Source organism: Ictidomys tridecemlineatus, chromosome 2, assembly GCF_052094955.1.
Source record: "Ictidomys tridecemlineatus isolate mIctTri1 chromosome 2, mIctTri1.hap1, whole genome shotgun sequence".
Lineage (NCBI taxonomy): Eukaryota > Metazoa > Chordata > Mammalia > Rodentia > Sciuridae > Ictidomys > Ictidomys tridecemlineatus.
The window spans coordinates 21236402-21262833 of record NC_135478.1 but is presented as its reverse complement, the minus strand read 5'-3'; the positions used below and the strand labels follow the sequence as shown (position 1 = coordinate 21262833).

Genomic DNA, 26432 nt, shown 5'->3' with positions numbered 1-26432 from the left:
TGGAAAATTTCATAGACTACACAATTTAGACTTCTCCTCTAAAAAATATAGGGGCCCTCTCGTACATACCAAGATAATAAAAAGCAAGTGTGTTACTAAAATATAAAACTATTTCGATATTTCACAATTAATAATTGTTTAATAACAATGCACGTGGATATAAAAGATTATTCTTCCTATTATGTGTCCATAGAAAACATAGTGGGAGGGGAGGAAACAAGATACAACCTCAAAGACTATAATCATCTTTTAATAGGAAATAACAAGTTTTAAAAATTAAACATAAAAAGTTTTGAGATTTTATGCTACTAAATAGATCCCTAAAATACTCCTTCATCCTTTGTATTCCTGATATTCTTTTCCTTTTGTACTTATGTATTTGACATATTCCAATTTATATTTTTATCTCATCTCTACTATAGGTGAGAATCACCTTCTTCATCTGTGTGACACAAATGCTCCCAGCTTGAGGCCTTGAATGACGAGGCCAAACATCTTTTAACTGTAAGTGAAAACAAGTTAATTTTTGTATTATTGATAAAGTATGATTTATCATACAATCATATATCCCATAGTGACAAATGACTAAGCACTCAAAACCACAGGCTGAGAAGTGTTCCCACTTCATTTCCCAACCACTAGGGGGAAGCCTTGGAAGGCTTTTCCACAATGGGAACATAACTGTCATCACATAATATGTGAAGTAATGAATGCCAAAGGAAGATGTTTATCCTGATATGTCTTTTTCATTCCTGAAGGAGTGTTTTTAGCCTATGGCTTTGCCTTGGGTGAAACAATGTCAAGTCGTATAAAGCAAACAGAATGCCAATCTTTTAGGCGGGTTATCAAGTCCTTTACATGGTTACACACAGGAGCAACATGCATATAAGGGGGCCAAGAGAGGTGAAGTGAATAAATTGAAAAAAAAAAATTACATCACATAACAAATACTACTCAATATTAAAATCAGGGGATACTAGTGGGAAGCTTCCACATTTCTAAAAAACTTCAAAATGGCAACCTGACAAAATAATCAAGGGGCACCTGAGGCTCACAGAATTCTCTATACATATCTTGCTTACCAAACTTCTGTAGCAATAACTTAAAGTGGGGTACATCATTAACAGCATGCTATTAAAAGCTAGTTAGTTGTTTATATCTGTTACTATCTTTTTTAAATCAGGCCATTAAACAAGTGAGTGAGAAAGCCAGTTCTTTTTCATACTTGCTCCACTGCAGGTCACCTGCAGTGGGGTGGCTTGTCAAGATTATTTAAATTCAGGAGCAATACTTGGTTGACAAGCTCCTGCACTGCTGCAGGCTACAATCCTCACACAGTGCCTGGAGGGTTATTACAATTGCGTGTCTACAGAGGACAACAAAGGAGCCTTACCCCTTCCCGAAGGCACCTCATTAGCACCGTGTAAGCAGCCAAGGGAACGGCCCAGCATTCTCTGGGGTTCTTTTTTTTTTCTTCCTAAAATGAAGTAGAAGGAAAGACAGTGAAGCTAACAGCACAAAAGATATTAACCCATTCAAGAAAGAGGCACAGTTCTAAATACATGAACTATCTAAAACTTAATATTCTATTTAACTTAATACTTAATACCTGACAATTACAATCAGATCAAGGGTCTTTTACTGCAGCGTATACACCAAGTATTTCTTTTACCTCCCACTATTTTACATATCATGTTGACAAGATTCCCCTCATCAAAAGCTAGTTAAAAATAATTGAAAAATGAGAATATGGTTCAACCAACAGAGAAACCATTCTATTGATAAACCATTCTATATGATAGCACAAATAACCCTACCCAAAAGGTACTACAAAATCTGGAATCATTTGAAAGCAGAGAACACACAACTTTAAGTAACATCCATGAGACAATAAGTTACCAGGTGAGATAATGTGCTAAATAAAAATAAGCAAATGTAATTAGCAGGGACACTGATTTTAATGACATCACCACAATTGTCTCACAGAAGATTAACCAAAATACCATAACCACCGCAAGAACATTCCTGCAACCTATCAAAGTAAATCAGGTGCCACACAGGAAGGTGAAAAAAATTTTAAAGCACAAAAAAATAGGAAAATAGGTTCTATTTTTTTTTTTTAAACAGGCAGACCTGAATGCTCAGAATGGGAAAATAAAACAGAGGAAGCAAAACACAGGGCAGGTATGTCTGTCCCCTGTGCAACTGGCCCCTGGCATACTTGGTGGGGGAGATGTTGCACAGCCGAGTTGGCAGATGGAGCCTTGCCTTTCTAAAAGGGGAGGCTCCTGCATGGCTGAGGATAATGCATGGAAATCAAGCATGTGAATAACAACCACTTTGAGGAGTGTAAGTGGCATGGGCAGAAGCAGATGCAGGCCACCACTCTCTTGGAAAGTGGCTTCCGAAGCTCTGGCTTCCTCATGTGCATCAGCAAAGAGAAACTGGACGGTAGTTCTGACTTGGATGTGGATGGGGATGACACTCTGGAGTATAGGAAGCCACTATACATGGAACCTGGTGAAGGCACAAAGAGAAGCACTCCAGGACACAGTCCTAAATGGTGACATCCTAGCATCCACATCACACTCTAATTCTCTAAATGGGCCAGTGACAGGATGCCACCCACCAGCAATGGTGAAAGCAGCAAAGTAGGAGGCCATGCAGAAGACCTGCATTAAGAGCAACATTGAGAAACAAACTGAAGATTCAGTTGTGACTATGTTTGAAGCCCTGAAGGCTTGAATCAGGGAGCTTGAATGGCAGCTATATAGGGGAGACCAAAACAAATGCCTTTATCTGTATGGGCTCACACTGATGTCCCATATGATCCAATGTTGGCAAATAAGCTACTAAGGATCAGGCTGCAGACCCTGAGTGCCAAGAAGCTCTGAGCTTGGTGCAATATCATCACAGCACCTGGAGACCTTTGGAGGATCTACTTATGAGCTAGCCACCTAGGCAGGCCTTTCCGTGAGTGAATAGCTTCACCTGGACCCAGCCTCTGTGACCATGACCCTCTCCCCTGTATGCATATGCACATGCATACACACATAAGACACAGGACTCTGGAACCAGAGTGGAGGCTGAGGCCCAGGCCCTGCCTGCTAGCTCCCACCAAGCCTGGGGAATGAACATACTTTCCATGCCTCTGTTCCCAGGGTCAGGCAGTAGAGTGGGGGTGGGGAGTAGACAGGGCAAGGCTCCAGATGTACAGTTTCCACACACATGCAAACACTAGACTGAAGCACATGTACTATAGACCACGTATGTTTACAATGCTGTGTATAAATGAGGCAACTCCTTTGCCCTCTACCCCTCCCTTTTGGTTGTATGACTTTCTTTTAAAGAACTTCTGGAAGCCGTGTTCAGGGCTGGTTGGGGAGCTGTTTAAAGAACCTCTGAAACCTCCTTCACAGCTGGTTGGGGGTTCAGCCCATCCACTTCTTGGGGTGCCTATGTGCTCAGTGTTCTGTGGTATATATTTCTTCTCCCAGACATGGGTTACGTGCCCTGAGGGACATGACCCTCTCCTTAGTCTCAGCTCTTGGGGCTGCTCTCAGGACCTAGGAAGTAGGTCCTGAGCTGAAGCAGAGGCCGAAATGGGGGCTGGTTGAAGGCACCCCTAAGGGCCCCAAAGTATGACGCTGTGCCTGCATATTCTATAAAAAGATAATTATCCTTTCCCTTTTAAAAACTACTCTTGACAAGGATTAAACCAGAATAACCAAAAACCTGATAATTCCACAAAAGCTGTTGCCTCACTAAAAGCTATTTTTATAGACCCAGGGATTAACTTTCTTTTTTTGGTATGCTATAAGATGTAGTCATGTCATGGCCACAGAATCATCCCTTTATTAAAAAAGGTTACCCTTTATCCAGTTTAAAAATAGACACCAAGGAACAACATTCTCCAGATCTACTGTAGAAACAGATATGTGATGCTGTGTATTTACATAAAACTCTAGTGTGAATGACAGAAAGCAAATCAGCAGTAGCAAAGTATGCTGAGGAAACTTGCAGGTAAAAGTATATTATCTTTGATTGTGGCAATAGTTTCACAGATATATGTGCATATATCAAAATTTATCAAATTGTTATCTTAAAAAAATGTACACTTCATTGTACAGCATTATACATTAAACTGGGAGAGAAGGGGGCGGAGACAAAAGAACAACTAGATTCCCATTCCTGACAAGATGACAAACTACGTACCCGATTAATATTCTAATGAAAATAAATGGTTTTATTTTGACATCAAGAAGATAAAGACTAAGTAAAAAACTGAAGAATCCCAAGCACGGTATGGATATGCTGAGCACTGAAGTCTGAGTTTACTCTGAGGGCCTGAAAAACCTGATAAATTTGAGCTTTTATGTCAAGGCCTTGGGAGTCCTAGGGAATGGCAAAGTGGACATCAACTCTCCAGCCTCATCCCTAAAGAGCTGCAAGGAAAAGTGCCTTTCACAAAAACTTGGCACATCAGAACATCACACAGGGAGACGTTCCTTTACAAGAGGAGGGAAACAAGAAGCTGCATGTGCGGATTAAGAAATAGGACTGTGTTAATGACTAAGCAAAAGCTCTAGTGCAAGTATCTCCATATATTTTTATACATTTTTTTTTAATGTTGAGGATTGAACCCAGGTGCACTATACTAATGAGCTACATACGCAGCCCTTTTTTAGTTTTTGAGACAAGGTCTCACTAAGTTGCAAAGAGTCTCGGTTGCTGAGGCTAGCCTCAAACTTGCAGTCCTCCTGCATACACTATTCATATCTTTAAAGAGAAAACACCAAGTTTCTGCCTATGTAAAAAATGAGACAAAACAAGAATATACATCTCTTTTTGCTGGTATTTTCAAAGTTAACTCTGAATATAAGAAAGTATTCATAAAGTTTCTTTTTGAAAACTAGGCAGATATGGAACAAAAATAGAAAAAATAAATAAAAAGACTTTTCCCTGTACACTTGACCTTACTTCTAGCTTTCTGGTTCATAAATGAGTTTGCTCTTCAAAACAAATTTACATACAAATATATTCAACTGAACATGTACAAAAAACTTCCTGAATAGAAAGAAATAATGCTAGTGGAAATTATTTTTAAATATAAATATGGAGAAAAATTGCTTTTGGTGCATTAGAGTACTAAATATCACAAAGATAGCAATACTTTCCTAATTGCTACACATATTCAGTACCAGTCCTAACATTTACTGGAAGACCCAAAATTCTCCTCAAATTTATCTGCAAAATCAATGTTTTTTTTTTTTAAATATGATTTACAGACCGGACAAGCTGACTCAAAAATGTATTATGACATGTAAAGGGCCAGGAATAGCCAAGACACTAATGTAAAGAAAGAACAAGAAAGAGATTTGCTGTACTATCAACACTAATTATAATATTTTAAATATTCGTATTTTATAACAATTGGTAGCTACCTGAAAGTGATGATTATTGAGAAAGTTGGTTTAACATGGATCTAATAATATTCAGGTTGTGTAACATTTGAGCAAGTTCAAGAACAAAAAACAATCAAAATTTCCTTATTAATTTAAAACCTACCGGTATCTGCTTAAAACTGAGTATCACATGATATGACTAACCCATAATTTATCAATATCTATTCAATTTTTTTTATAAAACATTAGTGGAATATTAAATTTTCTCTTGGTGAGTTCAATAGCACTTCCATATTGTAACTTTAGAAACAAGAAGTCAAATCCTGCCATTCTATATTAGTCATATTAAAAGCCAAACCTGCACAAAGTAGTGTTTTATTTAAACTGAAAGGGGGCTCTATTTTGAAAGAAACAATGGTCTTCTCCTACCTGAAGGAGTCAAAGATGGCAACAACTTAGGGAACAATTTGGAGACTTTTAGTTCATTATTTTTGAGATATGGTCTGAGAATCTCCTACATGTTTAAGGAAACTAGGCACTGAGAGGGAGGGAAGAAGAGAAACAAGGTCAGTTAGAGAGAAAGACACTGAGAAACTCTTCCCCAAAAGTAGTTTCTCCTAAGTTCCTTAGGCATGCTCTAAGTGGAAAAGTCAAAAAAACTTTTATAGGATATTAACACTCGTCAGCCAGGATGTGTTGGAACATGTCAAACAGCAACAGAGTTAATCAGACAGTCTCACCTGGGTGGCTACAAGATAGATCAGCTCCCCAAGGGTTGGTAAAAGGCACTGTTTTAATTTGCTGTTCCTGAAGTTCTCCCTAATTAATTCAGTTAAGAGAGCAATTGCCTGAAAAGAGAAAAGCATATTAGTTCAGGTGTATCACTCAGTTCTTTAAATTATAACGTTAAAAGCAAAACATGCCACAAATTTATCTCCCATTTTTTAGAAAGTATGTTTTCAAAGTATGGGAATTAGAGGAAATCATTTCCCCATCTTTAAAGAAGTAAACAGAAGTTTACAAAGGTTCCATCAACTGAACTAGGCCATCCAATTCACTGAGACACCAGGACACAGATTTTACCACACCACATCCCTACTCTTCTCCAGCACACTACAGTTTGAAATGTTCTCACAGTACAGCAGACTTTTACATGATTCCTTTAAAAGTCTGCGAGGGAGAATGTTATACCAACGTTTCAGTGTAATCTACTCCAAAATTCAGCAGCTTAACTTGCTAGGAGTCGGACTAAGAAAATCACATACATATTGAATTTGTACATAAGAACACAGGTTAATTGAATAATGAAGTCAGACAGAATGGTTTTAGAATGATACATACAGAATGACCCCATACTAAGAAGAAAAAAATGACTATAAATATTGTGGATGAATTACTCTAAAACACTGAAAATCAGAATGCAGTGCACAGATGAGACTATTTCTTATCATTCATTGGAAGACACTTGAAAAACTGAAAGTGAGCACTTCAAAAATTTCAGAGCAACTCAACAATGCCACAACATTCAAGCATGCAATTGCTGGATTTTGCAGATGCGTGTGGGGCTACAGCACTATACAGAAGACACACATTGAAGGAACACTTCTTGTCAAGGTATTTTTAAAGAGCTTTTTTGAATGATAACATATATACAATAACTATGGATATGCCTGTGAAATCATCACTATAATCAAGATGGTTAACATCCCCTAGAATGTCCTCAAGGGCCTCCCTCTGTTTGGCTCCTCCCCAACCAGCCTCCAATATATTTTTGATCAGTAGTTTGCATTTTCTAGGGTTTATGTAAATGGAATCATATATTTTGTATTCTATGGTTTCTTTCACTCAGTATAATACATTTGAGATGCACCCACATTGTTGCACTTATCAAGAGCTTATTCCTTTTTATTTCTGTGTAGTATTCCATTGTTTGGATGTACCATAATGTGTTAATCTCACTATGTTAGACCAGGATGCAAGAAAAGACCACTGACTCCAATTAAAATCAAATTAAAGCAAGCTTATTATTTCGACCGGCCGGGCTGCCCTTTCCTCCCAAAATGGCGGGAAGAAGACAGCAGCCCCACCTTTCCTACAGTCCAGCTTTACAGCCCAGCAAGTTACACAAAAGGGGGGTTACAGATAACAGAACTCTGACAAGCATCACACTAATGGTAGTTTACAATTTTTTTTTGCTGGTCCCAACATCAGAATTTATGAGGACCATTAGAGCCTCAGAGAGCGTTGTTGTCTGGCCAGGGAAGGCCAATATTTATGAGGTGTCACTAAAGTTTCAGAGAGGGCTGCTATCTGGTCAGAGAGCCAGGCATGGGTGAGTTCAAGGCACGGGCAGGCATTCCAAGCAGGTTCAGAATTTGCAGTAATTTATAGTAAAGCTGAAATTAGCTTTTCATGGCTTTGTGGCAAGATGGCTCCCAATTTTAATAAAAGATCAGGTTGGGTCTATCAACTACCCAATGACTAAAATGCAGTGAATCCCTACCAGAACATAGGATGAACAAAGAATGATGCACCATCACATTATCCTTTTCAGTATGTCATTTCCACAGTTTTCCTTTTCTTTGACCTTCACTGATCATCCACTAGGACTACACCGAATCATCTAAAATGTGCCTGTATTCAATTTTTTACCTACAAAGACAAACTGTCACCAACACACTACCCTAAAAGAATGGCTCAAGTTAAATATATGAAAGAGAAGGAAGGATGAAAAGAAGGAAGCTTGGAATATCAAAAAGGAATGAAGAACACAGTAAGCAAAAGTATAGATAAATACAATATGCATTCTTTTTCCTATTAATTTTTCTGAACTGTTTCATAGTTAAAGCAATTATATCAAAAATTGTGATTTTGTTCTAAATATATTTATAGAATATATTTAAGGCAATTATACAAAATGATAAGTCTAAAGAGATGAAAAGAATTAAATTTTCTGTACTTCACTTGAACTGGTAAAATTATGACACCTGTGGACTATGATAAGGTGTATGCAATACCTGGAGCAAGGATTACAGACAATTTATGCAAAGAGAAACACACACCACTATAAAAAAAAAGTCAAATGGAATTGAAAAAATGTTCAGTTACCCTTGGAAGATAGTAAAAGGAAAACATAAATGAGAATGAAAGCAAACAGAAAGTAGCAGGCTTAAGATCAAATATATCACTAATTATATTAAATGCACATGATCTAAATATAGCAATTTAAAGACAGTTCAATAAAGTGGAATTTTAAAAATGGCCAACTATATGCTGCATACAAGAAACTCACACCAACATATCGATATAGGTAGGTTGAAAATTAAAAACATAAAAAAGTAAATCAGGGAAGCAGTAATCAAAAGCAAGCACGAATGGCTATGTTAATATCAGTAGAAGAGAAACACTGTAGAACAAGTTAATCCACCACCCACCAAAAAAAAAAAAAATGCTAATCACCAATGTGTATCACTGAATAAGAAAGTCACAAAATACATGCAGCAAAAAGAATAGAACTGGAACGAGAAAGATAAATACACAATTAATGTTGTAGACTTCAACACTTCTCTCTCAGGTACAGAAAGAAAAATACTGCATGATCATCCTCTGTGAAATCTTAAAAAGTAAGACTTGTAGAAATAAAAAGTAGAATAGTGGTTACCAGAGGCTGTGAATCAGGTAGAGGGATAGGGGGTTGCTGATTAAAAGGTACAAAGTTATAGTTAGACAGGAGGAACAAGGACCTACTGCATAGAATGGTGACACAGTTAATGTGTATCACACAACTGTTCAAATTTTAAATATTCTAACTATAAATAACTATAGAAGGTGACAGATATGCTAATTTTCTTAATATAATCACTGTATAATGTATACATGTTAATATGTCACATTGTAAACCATAAGTAGATATTTGTCAATTTAAAATTTTTTAATAAATTGATAAAACAAGCAGACATAAAATGAGCATTCATCAAAAAGATAATGGAAAACTACAACCTTAGGCACATAAATTTCATAACTTGAATGAATGGACCAATTCCTCAAATACAAATTATCACCACTCACTCAAAAAGGAACAGTTATTTGCAAATGACATGATTCTTTACATGTCAACTAGGAATGTGATCTTCCTAGAGGTTTGGCAAGATCATAAGATTCAATATCAATATTCAAGAAACAATTATATTTCTATATATTAGCAATGAACACATGAAAATCGAAATTAAAAACAATGATATTTACAATAAAAAATATAATACTTGGGTGTAAATCTAACAAAACATGTGAAGAGTGTGTATGTGAAACTATACAACGCTGTTAAAAAATAAAATGTAAATCAATGAAATGAAGATCTAAATAGAGATATACACTATGTTGATAGATAGGAAAACTCAACATAATGAACATGTTAATTCTTCCTAAAATGATAGTCAGGTTTAATGCAGTTCTTATCAAAATCCTGGTAATTTTTATAGGTATCAACAAGATTTTAAAATTACACGGCAATTCAAAAGAATTAGAACATTCAAAAACCACTGTGAAAAAGAACAAAGTGGCTGGAATTATTCTATTTGACTTCAAGATGTATGTACATAAGTACAGACAACTGATTTTTGACAACAGTTCAAGATTTATGTTAGGGTTTAGATGCAAGGTGCCCCCAAAAGGTCATATGTGAGACAATGCAGAAATAGATTATGAGCAGTAGACCCTCATCAATGGATTACTCCACTGGTATGGATTAAATGGATGATAACTGTAGGCAGACAGGGTGTGGCTAGAGGAGGCAGGTTGGAGTTATGCCTTTGGGGTTTATTTTGTCTCTGGTGAACAGAGCTCTCTGCTTCCTGGTTGCCACATCCTGAGCTACTCTTCACCACCACACCCTTCCACCATGATGTTTTGTATTACCTTAGGCCCAGAGATACAGAGTCACCCAACCATGAATTGATCCTTGGAAACTGGACCAAAATAAACTTTCTTACAAGTTGTTATTGTCAAGGTTTTGGGTCAGAGGAACAAAAAAGCTGACTAAAATGACTTACATACTTTCTGTAATCAAGACAGTATGGCAGTTTTGATGGGACAGACACATGGTCAATGGGACAAAATAGAGAATCCAAAAATAGCTATACATAAGTACAGACAACTGATTTTTTACAACAGTGCAAAGGCAATCCAATGGAGAAAAAAAACAAACTTTAAAAAAAGAAGAAGAAAATGGTGGAATATTTGGAAGTCCATAGGAAAACCAAAAAGTGAGACTTAACCTAAATCTAACACTTCATTCATATAGTTAACTCAAAATGGACCAAATATAAAAAACAGAACTATAAACTTCCAAGGCATGGGGGAGGGGAAAAAACAAAATAAATCCTCAGGATGTAGGGCTAGAGCTAAGGAAAAAAGGTAGATCAACAGCAAAAGCATAGAGACATTGTACCAGAGAAGACAGTTGGCAAATAAGTGAAAAGATGCTCAACAGCACAAGAAATGAGAACAAAAACCAAAGTGAGATATCACCATACATCTATAGTAATAAAAAATAGAGAAAACATCAAAAGTTACTGAAGATGGTGAGAAACTGAATCACTCCTACCTTGATAGTGGGAATTAAGAAAGGTAAAGCCACTCTGGAAATGGTATGGCAGTTTCTTTTAAAAGTTAATGGAAAAAAAAACTCAATTACTGCACTCCTAAGCACTTATTTCAGATAAAGGAAGACTTTCATGCACAGAAAAAATGTTAATAGATATTCATAGCAGTTTTATTTGTAAACGTCAAAACTGAAATAACCCAGATGTCTTTCAATAAGCTAATGGTTACATAAATTGTGGCAAAACCATCCCAAGACGACCTCAGGAGGAAAAAATAAATTATCAATACACACAATTACCTAGATGAATCTCCAAAAAAATTAGGAATGAAAAAGAAATCCCAAAAAGGTTACATGTTACATGACTATTTATACAACATTTTAAACATGACGAAAACATAAAAATGGAAAAAAGATACTGAAGGTTGTGGGAGTGTGAGATCACGTGCAGTAGGAGGAGGCTAAGGTGGGCATTAAAGGGATCCTGAAGAATCATAGCAGTGATGAAATTTCTCTTTTCTTTAACTGTCCCAGTGTCAATATCCTGTGGTAATAGCATCCTATCATTCCCAAAGATGCTATCATTAGAGAAAGTGGACAGAGGATACTCAGCACTTTTCTGCGTGTTTTTTTTTTTTTAACAATTGCATGTGAATCTACAATTATGCCAAAATTAAGAATTTAATTAAAAAGAACCTCACACTAAACTCAAAACTCAAATCCAGCTTTCTGCTTCAAAGGTGGCTGCAGGGATTTACAGCATTTTTTCCATTTTATAATCCACTGGTCCTTTTTGTCAGTAAGCATCACTGGAAATTTAAAATGTTTTAATGCTGTAGACCCTTAAAGTGATAAAACTGTTTGGACTGCCTCCAGCACAATAGAAATTACTTTGGAGCTCAGTGTCTTGTAAACAGACACACATCATATAATTTATTCTAGCAATGCCACAGCAACCTTCATCTCACTTGCAAAAGTTAACTTTGGATAGCATTAAACCGGACTCAATGGGTAGCGGCTCCCTGCAAGGTTATTTGTATGGGTTTTCCATTTATCTTTAAAATTTACAGAAATATTAATATTAAAAGGGGAAACTAAAAATAATGAATACAATACAGAAAAGGAAAATACTAAGGAGAAGAAAATGTTTTTATTGACCTAGGTACAATGATATTTTTTAAAGGCCAATTCTAAATAGATAAAATAGATTTAGTTCTTCTTTGAACTCAAATCCATTTAATATGTGGGTATTATTCTTAGGCATGTTTGTCTTAGAAAATAAGTCTATTAAAAAAAAAACCCTGAGTAAAGAAAATAGTTTTATTGTTGTTCTTATTTCTACTCTTACACTTTGAGGCCTATGTATATCATTATTGATTCTTAATTAATTTAAATGGTTCTTCTGTAACCACAGGCATAATTAGTTGGTTGATGGGTATGCAGACAGTCATTTAAAACCGTATAGTCATTTCCCAAATTACTTCTTTGAAATCAAACCCATTTTATAACAAATGTGACCAAGTATAGTCAGGTCTTTTGGCTTTATCAAAAGTTATCTAATTGCTATTAAAAAGGTCAATCGCCTCAATTCCATATACCCTGGACTGAGTTTCTTAAATCAAGGGCCAAAAGAGAAGCAGATGAATTAAGATCCTAATAGTTTGCAAGGTCTACAGTTTAAAACTAGCCTGCTGATACTTGTACAAAAATAATTTGCCTGCTCTTGACCCTCAAAATGTAGTTGTTCAATGTCCAAGGTAATGTATGTGTAATTAACAGTTACAAATAGAAACTAAATTAAGCTCCAGATCCAGAAAGTTTCAGACATTTTTTATATGGTCGGTGTTTTACCCTGTTTACACTCAATGGGAAATTTGGCAATAGTGATTATACTAACAATCTTTTTTTTTTAAGAGAGAGAAAGAAGAGAGAGAGAATTTTTTAATATTTATTTTTCAGTTTTTCGGTGGACACAACATCTTTATTTTTATGTGGTGCCGAGGATCAAAGCAGTGCCCTGCACATGCCAGGTGAGCACGTTACCGCTTGAGCCACATCCCCAGCCCTATACTAATAATCTTTTAAATCATACACTGTCCAATACTGTTTCCTGAACTCTAAAATAAGAGGCATCCCAAAATTTTTCAAATGGAAAGAGAATGCCAATTCTCTGTCCAAGCCTTTTCTTTCTTGAAGACTCACTTTTAATATCTCAAAATTCCCTTGGACACTTGATTCTGTAAGCCTCATATCTTTTTCCCCATTCATGTTCAATTTTATTGATATTCAATCTGAAACTTCTTTGGATCTTATATATCTCATCAAGTCTTATCAAGAAAAATCACATCTATAGATGTGAAACTTCAAACTCTCATTTTCAGTGTTGGCTAAAAAAGAGGATGAACACCCTGGACACATAAGGGCTGGACACATGCAAAAAGAAGATAAAAATGAAGAGAATACAATTCTGTTCTGTATGTAATAACTCTGAAAGTGTCCTTGACAAGGTTGTAAGAAGCTCTCTTTGGTGACATCTGGACATCAAAGTTCTAACATTAGCTCTAATTTTCTGCGTGTTAATTAACTGCATTAAAACTGCATCTGTAATTTACATCTATCTCCTAAAACTAAATAATCAGTCAGAAGTAAGGACAACTATCTTGTCAGTTCTTTATGGAGCCCTAGGTTTAAACAACCAACGAGTAAACTGGCAGATTCCTTCTCTCAAAAATAAATAAAATATGTAAGTAGATGTCTCGAACAGTTTTTCAGTCATTTAAAAAGTATGAACATGCTGTTTATTAAATAAACTGTCAAATATGTCAAGAGCTTTGTAATGTTGTGAACAACCAATAAAAAAAATAAAAAATTTAAAAATAAATAAATAAACTGTCAACTTCCTCTGCTTTTCCCCCCACAAATGTCAACTGCAGAAGAAATTTGGGTTTTGGTTACTAGTTACCAGGTCCCTCTTCCTCAACCACCTTTTGAGATAAATCCTTTCCGATACTGGCCCTAGTCTGTTCAGCCTTCCAAATGTGGAAGACAAAAGGATCCCTGGCTCCCTTCAAGGGCTATCTTTTCTCCCATAATGTGGTACCATCAAGGGCAGGGCCACTTTTAGCCAGCAAGGCTCAGGAATCTGAATGACACAGAATAAAAGATTTGGCTGAAGTTCACTCATTGATTCTAGTAGTATCCCCAAGCAAGTCTCCAGGAGAATCCTAGTCCAAAGACCTTCGGGAGCTGTCAGGTACTTTTTGTTCTAAAATTTCTTTAGGAGCCATTGATCCTGTCCATTTCCTTCTAATATCTAGGTTAGGTATAAACACCTAAGTTAAGCATAAATAACTTTATGGCTAAGTTAGGCAGCACCCTTCAAAAGTGATAGTACTAGTGCTGTTGCTCACCCTTCCTGGACACAAAAACATTTCACAGATCCTTTACAGTTGGGTGGTACCATGTTACTAGCTCTGGCCAATTGGCTGAAATTGAAATCATATAGTATATTCTACATACCCATCTGACCTTGGAAACTTTTAAAACACTATATGCTGGATGGAGATACCACATAAAATGGAAGCAGCAAGTAATGCCGAAGTCAGCTGCCCCTCACCCCACAGCTAAAGAACAAGTCTCAGATTTTGACAGTCTTCATTACCACAACAGAAGCTTGTCTATCCTGAGACAACTAATTCAGTTTCAGGAGAGCACTCTATTTCTATGTAATAATGCAAGAGTTCTTACTTTCAAAGAATCATTAACAAAATACTCAGTAAACCATTGCATCTACATCTTACAGAAGATTTGTCTGGCAGCTAAGATCTGCTATTGACATTTATGTCATGGATCTGACACCGGGGTGGCAACACATCAGCCACTAGAAAAGTAGTCCATGAAAAGTACACTGAAGATCGTAATCCAGACAAGGCAAAGCCCTGAAGATAGTAAAAAGATCAATTGTCGCCAGGGGGATTGTGGGGGAAGGAGGGATTAACAAAGCATAGGAGATTCTTAAGGCAGTAACAATATATATCATATTGATGGATACATGTTGTCAAACATTTTTCCAAATCCATAGAAAAAAATGTACATCTTAAGACTGTTTTATACTTCTGTAACAGAATACCACGAATAGGTGACTTATAAAGAACAGGTTTAATTCTTATAGTTATGGAGGCTGAGAAGTTCAAGACTGAGAGGCTTGCATCTGTTAAGGGCCCTCACGCTGCATCAGAGAAGGCAGAGCAGAAAGAAACAGAAGAGGAAGGGAGAAAGGTAGAGGGTGTGAGGGACCAAACTTGCCTTTTTTATAACAAACCTACCTTAATGACAATGTCATTAATCACCTTTTACTAGGCCCTACCCAAAACTGTTGTACTGGGGATTAAGTTTCTAACACATGCTTTCTGGGGGATACATTCAAACCATAGCAACTTTCAACATCAAGAGTAAACCATAATGTAAACTATGAACTTTGGGTGACAATGAGGTGTCAATGAAGATGCAGCAAATGTACCACTGTCCCATTCAGATGCAAAAGGCTGATAATGGAGAAGGCTATGCATTGTGTTCAGGCAAGAGACATTGGCTATCTCTGCTCTTGTCTCTTATTTTGCTGTAACTGTTCTAACAAAAAAAGAAATTTGGTTTTTGGTGACTAGTTAACAGGTCCCTCTTCCCCAACCTCCTTTTGAGGTAAATCCTTTCTAATATAGTACTCAATCTTGCCTTGCAGATTAAAAAAATTGCTATCCATTGCTATAAATCTGTAGTTCATCATATTACTCAAAAATTCTTTGTCCATTTGTAATGGATTGCAGGTAAGATATTCTGAATGCTCTCCCATTGAAAATCATTTTTTAAATGCTGTTTAAAATATCCTTATAAAATGCATAGCTGAACTGTCATGAAAATGGGAAACTTCGAAGACTAAAAGGAGAGTAGAAAAGGAAAAACAAAGAAAAAAGGAAATGAGATAGGTAAGCACTAAGGATACTTTAACCCATGGGACATGTGCTGAATTCTGGTGACCTTGAAATGACATTTTTTTTTAATAATTATTTTTTAGTTCTCGGCGGACACAACATCTTTGTTGGTATGTGGTGCTGAGGATCGAACCCAGGTCGCACGCGTGCCAGGCAAGCACGCTACTGCTTGAGCCAAGTCCCCAGCCCCTTGAAATGACATTTTGAAATGAACAAGAGGCAAATCTCAGGATCTGTCCACAGGGTAATATAAAAATAGGAAATCATTCACATTAAGTTGGAACCCCAAGTATATACGAATAAGAAATGAACCAGCTTGTAAGAGAGCATAGCAAGGAATTTTGAATCATTGATACTAAATAGAATAATGGAGGTGGTGGGTAAATCTCCCAAGAAAATCAAGCCAGGCCTAAAAAAGCAGGTCTACAGCTCATATTATGCTTCTTTTGGGAGAACTGATTCAAATACCTAGGAGTCTGCTAGGCTGGTCTACATGGCCTCTAGTTAGTAAAGTCAAAACACTATTTTTTTCCTAGCATACTCTAGAACAGTGGTTCTCCAATTTTAACATGTATCACAATCACTAGATTTGCAAAAACCCAGGCTGCCAGGTCCCATCCTCAGAGTTTCTCATTTAGTAAGTCTAGAGTAAGGTCTGAGATTATGCATTGTCGACAAACTTTCCGAAGACACTGCTGCTTGTCTAGCACCATACTTTCAGAATCACTGTTCAAGTGCTCAGTAGTGCTACACGTTAGAATCACTGGCTTTCAAAACTATAGATACCTGCATCCACCTCCAGAGATTCTGATTTAATAGGTCTCAGGTACAACCTGGACATCAACATTTTTAAAGTCTCCAGAACTCTAGTGTGTCACCAAGGTTGAGAACCACTGGGCTAGAGAACAGAATCTGAAAGTTCAGTCAACTGAAAATGCTTATATGGTTCAACAGAATGCAATCTGCCCAGCCGTCTCCCAAACTACATCTCCTGGGTGGACCTAGAAGATATGTCTTGGTAAGGGGGATGATAGCACCCCTTAAGAGGTTTAAGGTAGCTATCCTTTACAGGTCAAAGAAAACAGTGAAAAACATTGACAATGTGATTGGGTATCCTGATCAAATGGGAATAACATGATTCAGAACCTGTCACAGTACTAGCACTTAACTGCAGAGACAAAAGTTGGCACAATTACCCTATGGAGTTACACAGCATTGTCATCAGATCATTCTGACCCTCCGACACAATGGTAAACTAACCATCACATCAGTTCACTAAGTTGTCACTTCACATTTAATAAAAAAATATTGAAAAAAATTAAGCCCCTGTACCAATGATTCACAGACTCATTCCTCTTAGCCAGATCCCAAACCCACATTGGTTCACAGAACTATGAAATTCCTCAACTACACTGGCAAATCCACTGAAAGAGACCCCTATGAAGGGGTCTCAGGTGAATTTTCCAGAAAGTCTTTAACATTTATCATGTGACTGGGCAATAGGGGAAAAAAATACCCAGACCCTTTGAAGTTATTAGATAATGACTCTGAACTTGAACTGATATCTAGAGAAAGCTAAAATGCCACTATAATCCAATTGTCAGATTAGGAGCTTATTAAGTTCAGATACTACATGGAATCATAGCTCAAAGTCATCTCAAATCTGTTCCAAGAACCAAGGGACCCAAGGTTATTTTCCTAGTCCCAGAACATTTAATAACTGGTAAAGTTCCCACACAGGGTCCCTCCTCAGTGGGCAAAAACTTACTCTACTCACTACACTTGCTCTACCAGCTCAGTCAATGACAGTAAATCAAGCAACCCCATATTCACAGGGAACTTGAGAGATTCAGTGCCAATAAAGACCAGAAGGTACAGAGATGGTGATTTCCACCACATTGTGTTGCCTGTCCAATGCAGACACCACATAGGTCATGGAGAATGACTATAGATTATTGCAAACTTAATTAGGTAAAGATGCCTATTGTAATTGCTATTTCAAATGTGGCATCTTCACAAACACAAATGAACCCAGCTCCTGGCACCTACTATGCTTTCTTTTCTATTCCAATCAGTACATAAAATCTGAAGACGCTTCTACTTATTGGATTACCCCATATCAAATGTCCTGCTATGTCTTAATACAGCCCAAAGGCACCTCGATCACCTCAATGACAGAGAACATCAAACTGTTCCATTATATTGGCAGAATGTTAACTGGACCTGATGAGCAGAACCCTAATTTATAAGACAAGGAGTAAGTAATAAATCCTGGAAAAGTTTAGTCTGCCATCTGGATGGTCTTCCTAAGAGCCCAGCATACTGGGGCATATGAAGATATTCCCTCCAAAGTGAGAGGCAAGTTGTGGTACCTTGCATTACCCACCAAGACAGAATTATTGAGACTGAATTTTGAAGGCTTCGACTCATTTACTGAGAATTGATAAGGCTGCCAGATTTGAGAAGGGCCCAATACCAAGTCCTATAGCAGAGCCATGCTGAAGTACAAAGTGTTCTTCCATTTGGGTCTTAAGACCCACAGACCTAATGCTACTGGAACTGTCCAGGGCAAAAAGGAGTTGCACACAGCCTGTAACAAACTCCAGCAGCAGAAACAGAGCACAGATCCCTAGGAATGGGGAAGATGGCCTTGCCCTCCCCTCTAACAACCATTATCCATTTGAAAAAGTAGCTTTTGACTTATTTCCAGGCCCTGGTTGAGACTGCATGATTGACCTTGTGACTATGAAAACTGACCTGCCCATGCTGTACTGAGTGTTACCATAAAATTGGTTATGCACAGCAGCATTTCATCTTAAAATTGATATTTATGAGACCAAGTTGAGCAAATTAATTCACTGCATGAGCACGTGGCTGAGACTCCTGTGTTATCTATTCATTCCACTGCCTCATCCCCTTCCTTAACCCATACCCACAGACCTCATGGAGTCCTGCAGTACCTCTCAAGAGGAAAAAGTACAGGCCTGGTTCACACATGGTCTATACGGTATGTCAGCATCAGCAAATGGACATTGCACTGCAATCCCACTCAAAGGTACCCGGGAAAGTCAGCAGCTAAAGGAAATCCTAGGTTCACAGAACTTTGGGAGGTAATCCACATTTACTTTAAGCAGAAAGAGATGACACAAGGGATGGATCCATAGCAGCTCAGAGGCAGTGGTTTACAGGCTAGCAGATCAGAAACTTAGGGGGAAAAAAATGTACTTAAGAGGAAGAAAAAAAAAATCTGGGATTGAAAGGCATAGATGGAGCTTAATGAGACCACAATATAAAGACATTCGTATTTCACATGTACAAATACCCACCATATCAACAGTCACCTGAAAGAATGGAGCATCTTTGCATCTTTCATCAATTACCCTGTAGATTGCTCAGCAAGCCCAAGTACAAAGAAAGCCAAACAGAAGCATGTAGGAAGGAAGCCAGGCAACAGCTCAACAAGGGCCCCACTCACCAAGGTCGATTTGGCTAATGCCATTGCTGGTACCCAACCAGTCAAGAACAGAAGCCCACATTAAGCCCTGATATGGCTTCATACACTGAAGGATCCACATAAATTATACCAGAACCCTGTGATCATGAAAAGGACAATATTTTTTCCCTCACAGGAATAGATGGCTATTCTAGGTATGGATTAGAGACCCCTGCTCCCTGGGCTTCTGCCAACTCCACCGTCTGTGCTACTGCACCTTCCAATCAGCTTCCCAAACACTGTTTCTTCTTGGTTCCAGGAATAACAGTCCCCACCCTACTCCTTCCGTTTGGGCCAAGAGGAAAACTCCACTATTACTACTAACTCTGGACAAGAGTACCACCGCTTTGTAAATTAACTATCAAATTATCTCAATTTGAGTATTCCATCTGTTGGAAACTAATATATTCCCCTTTGAAAGGTTCATGTTTCCGTTTTCCCCTTATTGGCTTGCACAACCAATATTGGAAACAAAAGCATCCATCATAATACCTGGGATGTAGCCTTTCCTTGTGAATACCTGTACTATATTATAAACTGAGACTGATCAATGAAAACCCAGAAAACTTCATTTGAGTAACAGCCTTTTAAATTTTCCCAAACTAGCCTTTTAAGCTTTCCCAAACTTTTAGTTTATCCTTCTGAGTTAATTTTACTCAAATTAAAAAAGTAACTGTTGGAATCTCAAGGGACAATATAACCATGTCATGTCAATATCAGAGAACAGACCTTCAATCCCCTATTCTCAACTACTCACCATGCAAAACTGCCCACCAATGGCAGTGATGTAACAGAAGTACAAAGAATGGTCCTGCACTCTGCAGAGGCATCCCCAACCTACAGCCTACCTACAATGATGAGAACAATAATAGTGTTCAAACAAGTGCCTTTGTGGGAACCCTTAGACATGATGGAAATGTCAATTCATACAGACATTATGGAAATCAATCAGTATTCAGATTCTTTATAAAACTACAAATATAACTACCATATGATCCAGCTGTATCACTCATTGGTATCTACCCAAAAGAATTAAAGAAAGCATACTTTAGAGATACATGTATTCCCATGTTTCTAGCAGTACAATTCACAGTAGCCAAATTATGGAACCAGCCTCAATGTATAAAGAAAATGTGATTTATATATATATATATATACACACACACACACACACACATATATATATACACATATATACATATATATATACACATATATATATATATATATACACACACACACACACACACCCCTAGTAGAGTTTTATTCAGTCATCAAGAACAAAATTATGTCATCTGAAAAAAAATAGATAAAACTTATGACCCTTTAACAGTCTACAAACCAACTGTAAAGCTAAATAAGCCAGACTCAGAAAGACAAGTATCAAATGTTTTCTAGCTAGTGAGGAAAAAAGGGGAAAGGATCTCATGAAAATAGAAGGGAAACCATTAGGTTTGAGAAAGAGGGCTGGGAAGAAAAGAGGAAGGGCAAGGGAATGTACTGGGGATTTAAAATGATCAAATTATATACATGAACATACCATGTATAAAATGAAATACACTATTGTACATAAGTCGCACTAATAATATATTTTTTAAAACAAGCACCTTTTTATCAATGCAGAGTACTATAGCCAGAATTAGCAGCTTCACTGGAAAGAGACACATAACCTCTTCCTATCCTTCTCTGCTGCCTTCTGACCACCAGAAACAACCTGATAAAGATGAAGAAACCATTCCAGGTAGGAAGAAAATTGGCATACTGCTGTGGCAAGTCCCCTCTTCTGTACATAATAAAAACACCTACAGGGGCATGGATGATACATGTATATTAAGGAGCAAAAGACATTTTATGCAGTAACAGAACACAAATGTGTTCACTACATTGTCTGATGAAGCCAAATTACCTTTGTCCTATTATTAAAATTGAGTCTTTTAGATGCTTTAGTAATTTAAAAGTTATGGCACAAAGGACATAATACCAATATAACAACTTTGAGCTTGCTATCTATTACTAATGTTATTTACTAGCTACCATATTCGTAAAAGTTCTATCTCCAACTCTCCTCAAATAGTAGAAATATAAAAGAGGTTTATTTTAAATTGCATTTTTCTGCTTCAGGGATCAGCTCTGATTAGTTGTGTTTTGTGCAATTCTTTCCATCACCAATTCACTCTCCATGTTTCTTTCATCTAATAGAAAATTAAATGTGATGCTTTGCTAGGTTCCCAAGGATTACTAAATTACATTGCATTCAAATATATAAGCCTCATAACTGCTGCTCTAAAAATATAGCAAAGGTACATTCATAGCACCCCAGGTAAAATAAGCATCAAAATTGGTCATACCAGAAAACACAGAAGCTAAAAATGGTTCTACAAGATGTCAGATAAGAAATTAAATAAATACTGTCATTATAAGAAATTAAGAGGCATGCCTTTTAAGAATCATTTTACATGAGATGTTTAATTTTTTTGCAAAAGTGATTAAATATGGCAGTTTCCCAAATGATATGCATTTGAGCATCATAGCTTAACAAATTGAGAATGTTTCACTTTACCCTACACAAAAATGTGGTGATTATTCAACTTTATCATTTAACAAAAATTTGTCTCTCATGCTGTCAAAAAAGAAACAGAAAAGATTGAAATTTTGATTGTTTCTGAAATTAAAACTTATGGATTAACATAGAAGAAATTGTCAGTTTTACATATTCAGTCTCTTCATCCTGCAATTGGAATGTCTCTCCCTTTATTTCATGATATTTATTGCTCAATAGGTTTGTGTTTTTCTTTCCCCAGCATCACTGAAGTATATATAATTGATGAAAAGAAATTATACATAACCAATTTTATACATAAAAATATGTAAAATAAAGAAGTTTAGCAGAAAATATAGTGAAATTAATTATGTAGGTGATTAAAAAATGATATAAGTTCAGGGCTACGAATCCAGAAATTATCATGCACAGTGTTTCATGTGACATGTGGCATCTTATGACCCTTTAACAGTCTACAAACCAACTGAGAAAACTACATCAAAGCAGCAGCAGGGTACAAAGTACTTTGTGAAAACATTAAACACAACAAAAAGGGAAAAGATGTAAACTAGATTTCACCTCCAAATCCAACAATCAAGTTTTTCCGGAAAAGCATTCAATTTCTACACACTGCCAACAACAAGAACACCTTACTTTGATATAGGTTTCAGATAATATTAACAAGAACAGCTAATTTTCTAAAAGATCTTCTGCCCTACAACATTATGGTTAGTGCTTCTTCTTGGGATATATAATCCATCACTGTTGTTAACCCAGACCTCATGACAGGATGCATTTAGACAGCACTCCATCCAATGAGAGAGAACATTTTCTCTGAGATTCCAGTATGGCATCATCTGAAAGCCTAAGCCTGCCTTTGATTCCCATTCGCTGCTGAGCAGCAAATGTCATCTTGAGCCTAATTCACAAAGCATTTGGAGGGCAGGTGAGGCTGCTGTACTCACCCATGCTGAGGCTTCCAAGCCCCATCTTGCCAAAGAATGTGTGAATGTTGGCAAAGTCAGTTCCTCAGCCCTGACCTTCCAACCCCTGCTGACTGTCCTTACCTGATGATGGTAGCTCCCTGTTCACGCAACTCTCCCCTGCTGTGTTCCTGTCCTTACACTCAGCACCATTGACATCCACATGAAAGACACATCAGCACCCTGAACACAGTTTCTTGACCTCATCATTCCATTCCTTCACCTTTTCCTTCTCCCCAGCTTAACCACTCACCCACAAAGTCACATCCCAGATCCTGACATCTCTAACACTTCAAATTCAAACGTTACCTGATTATCACTTATATATTCTAAAACTTCATTATTCAGTGCCTTTCAGCAATTTTTTTTTCTTTTTGCACTGATCAAGAATTAGCCAACCCTTGCTCAGAGCTTTTCTTACTAACCTTCTTTCATGGACTAGGCATACTAGGTTCTGGGGTATAAGACTCAAAATCATAGGGTCTCATGCAAGAGGGTTTGGAGTGGCCCCAGAAGCTGAACCATCTGAGACCATCACACAACTGGGCAGACTGACTTCATTCACCCCAAGTTCTTCATCATAGATTTGGTTTCTATGGAGCTCTCTTCTCTTTCCCTGGGAGCAGCCTACCCTTTCTCTGAGACAACAGTGTCACCTCTTCTCCACCTCTAACCCCTTGGGTGCCACTTATGCTATTTCCAATGGTGATTGCATTGCTGCATGCAGTCCAACATCAGCAGCTGTTGGATAGGAGACTGCTCATTCTCCCACCACCAACCACACCCTCCACTGCATTCACTTAGTAATCCTTTTTTCCTGCTATAGTGATAAACATGTTCCCTCTCTAAGGCCAATAACTTTAGGTTATTTCCTCCTACACATTTTAAAGACAGCTCATTTCTAGTTTTCTCTACAGACATCCCAATCTGGTTTATACCTTGCAAATTGTCCTTTGCGAGTCACTAATAAACTTCACCTTACCAAATGCAACAGAAATGTCCAATTTCTACTTTATAAAATAAAAAGTTGACTTTTCTCCTTTGTACAACACACTCCTCTCTTACCTTCCAACAAAGCAATTCTCCCAAGTTTCTTTCTACCTCATCACCATTCCTTTTCAGTCTCCCTTATTACTTCCTGTTTGATTGCCTCCCCCATTAGAGAACTCCTTGAGGGCACACTGTCTGCCCTGCTCATCACTGTCTACAGTGCTTAGACCATTACTAAGTTCAAGGATGGTGCTTGTTAAATATTTGTTGACTAGATGAGGAAAAAAACCTGATCCACATTTAACATTCTACTTAAAATTAACTTAAAATAGATTATTGGTCTAAATACAAAACTCAAGACTAAAAAATTTTAGAAAGAAACAGAGGAGAAACTGTATTCTTGGGTCAAAGGTTTTTTTTGTTTGTTTGTTTGTTTGTTTTGGAAATAAGATACCAAAACCATAATCCGTGAACGAACAAATTGGTAAACTACCTTAAGGTAAATTTATCAAAAGGTAAATTTATTCAGGGTAAATTCATCCAAGGTAAATTTATCAAAATTTTTCTTAATTTTAATCAGAATTTAGAACTTTGCTCCTTCTCAACTCCATCTTTGCTGTAGTGACAACTGAGGCTGTGGTTCAGTCTGACATGCAGTTCTTTGTCTACGCCCAAGAGCTACACTTCCTTGAAGTAACCAGCCTTAATCACTCTGATTAAGGCACATGTAACTTCACTGGAGGGCACCACCCCAGAAGATCAAGTTATGCTCCTGGCAGGCAGGCATGCTGCTGGAGGATGGGGCTACCCTACGCCAGTGTTGGGTGGAGGCCAAGACCACCGTGGAAATAGCCATGTGCTTGAAGGTAAAATTCATGGTTCCCTGACCCATGCTAGAAAAGTGTGAGGTCAATTCCCAAGGTGGCCAAACAGAAGAATGAAGTCAGGCTGGGTCATGCAGCAGATGCAGAATAACTGGTACTTTGTCAATGCTGTACCCATCTTTGGCAAGAATGGCCTCAAGGTCATCTCGTAAACCTTATGTAATCCTTGCTTTCTCTAATAAAGACACTTTATCCAGACCAAAAAAATAATAAGAAGAAGAACTTCTAATGAAATTATGTCATTTTCATGAAAATAAATGAAACTGGAGAGCACCATGTTAAGTGAAATGAGTCAGTCACAAAGACCAATATTATGTTTTTCTATATATGGGGAAACTGGGGCTAGGGGGCGGGAGATGACAAAAATAGAAGGGAGACCATTAGGGGAGAAGGGGTGCAAGGGAAGAGAGGAGGAGAGGGTAAAGAGAGGTACTGGGGAGTAACATTGAGCAAACTGTTATATGCATGTACGAACACGCCACAATGAAGTCAACTATTCTGTATAATTAACATGCACCCATAACTTTCTTAAAAAATTAACTTTTAAAGGCAATAAAAAGATAAGTCACAAGCTAAGAAAATACTGAAAAAAAACATTGAATCAAGGATTTGTGCTCTGAATATTAAAATAACTCAGGTAAAGGTAGGCAGGCATGGATAGATGGATGGGAAGGCAGATCACACTCAAAACTTATCAATAAGAATCAAATAATCTTAAAGATAGTAGTTTTCTTGAGACCATCTGATCCATACCCAACCCGCCACATCACTTGTGACATCCTTCCCAATTGCAGAGCGACTTGGATTTTCACTAATTACACCTATGTCATAGGACCTCTGCTATTACCACTCATGTTAAGTAGCCTGTCTTGTACCTTCTTAAGCTAAGTGAAATTAGTAATGAGGGAATGTAAATGTAAATCAATGTATTTTATGTATCCTGTATGTATAGTGCTATGCAATTATGGGGGGAGAAAGAAAATATTAATTCATCAGTGGAGTCATCTAGGCCTGGAACTTGTTTCATGGAAAGATTTTTAATGAATTATTAGCAGATATAGAGCTCCTCAGATTTTTCTGTATCTGTTATCAGATTCAGAAATATATAGGCAACTTCTCTAACTCATTTGAGTGACCAAGTGTATAGGCAGAAAGTTGCTCAGGCGAGTATTATGGTCTAGGTATTAGATGTCCCCCAAAGCTCATGTGTGAGACGATGCAAGAACATTCAGAGGTGAAATTGTTACAAGAGCCTTAACCTAATCATTGCATTAATCCCATTACGGGGAATAACTGAGTGATAACTGAAGGCTGGTAGGGTGTGGTTGGAGGAGGTGGGCACTGGCAGCATGCTTTTGGGATATATATTTGGCAATTGAGCATAGACTTTCTGCTTCCTAAATGCAATGCCCTGAGCCACTTTGCCTCACCAAACTCTTCCACCATGATGTTCTGCCTCACCTCAAGCCCTAAGGAATGAAGCCACCTGTCTATGGATTGACACCCCTGAAACCATGAGGCCCAAATAAACGTTTCCTCCTTAAAATTGTT

The 26432-nt window shown here is 37.4% G+C and overlaps 1 protein-coding gene and 1 pseudogene across 2 annotated transcripts in view; one reads left to right on the top strand and one right to left on the bottom strand.

The window, feature by feature from the left end:
• Window positions 1-26432, bottom strand: part of Ulk4 (unc-51 like kinase 4) — a 496824-nt gene that overhangs the window by 410739 nt on the left and 59653 nt on the right. Inside the window, exons 18-20 of one of the 2 annotated variants that reach the window (XM_040290054.2) lie at window positions 6146-6253; window positions 1394-1477; window positions 434-502 (exon numbers count right to left, since the gene is read on the bottom strand). In XM_040290054.2, coding sequence (XP_040145988.2) covers window positions 434-502; window positions 1394-1477; window positions 6146-6253 — 261 coding nt within the window. The remainder of the gene's footprint in view (window positions 1-433; window positions 503-1393; window positions 1478-6145; window positions 6254-26432) is intronic. The other variant, XM_013361299.4, reaches the window with a different exon arrangement.
• LOC110599017 (E3 ubiquitin-protein ligase RNF220 pseudogene) lies at window positions 1693-2948 on the top strand (annotated as a pseudogene).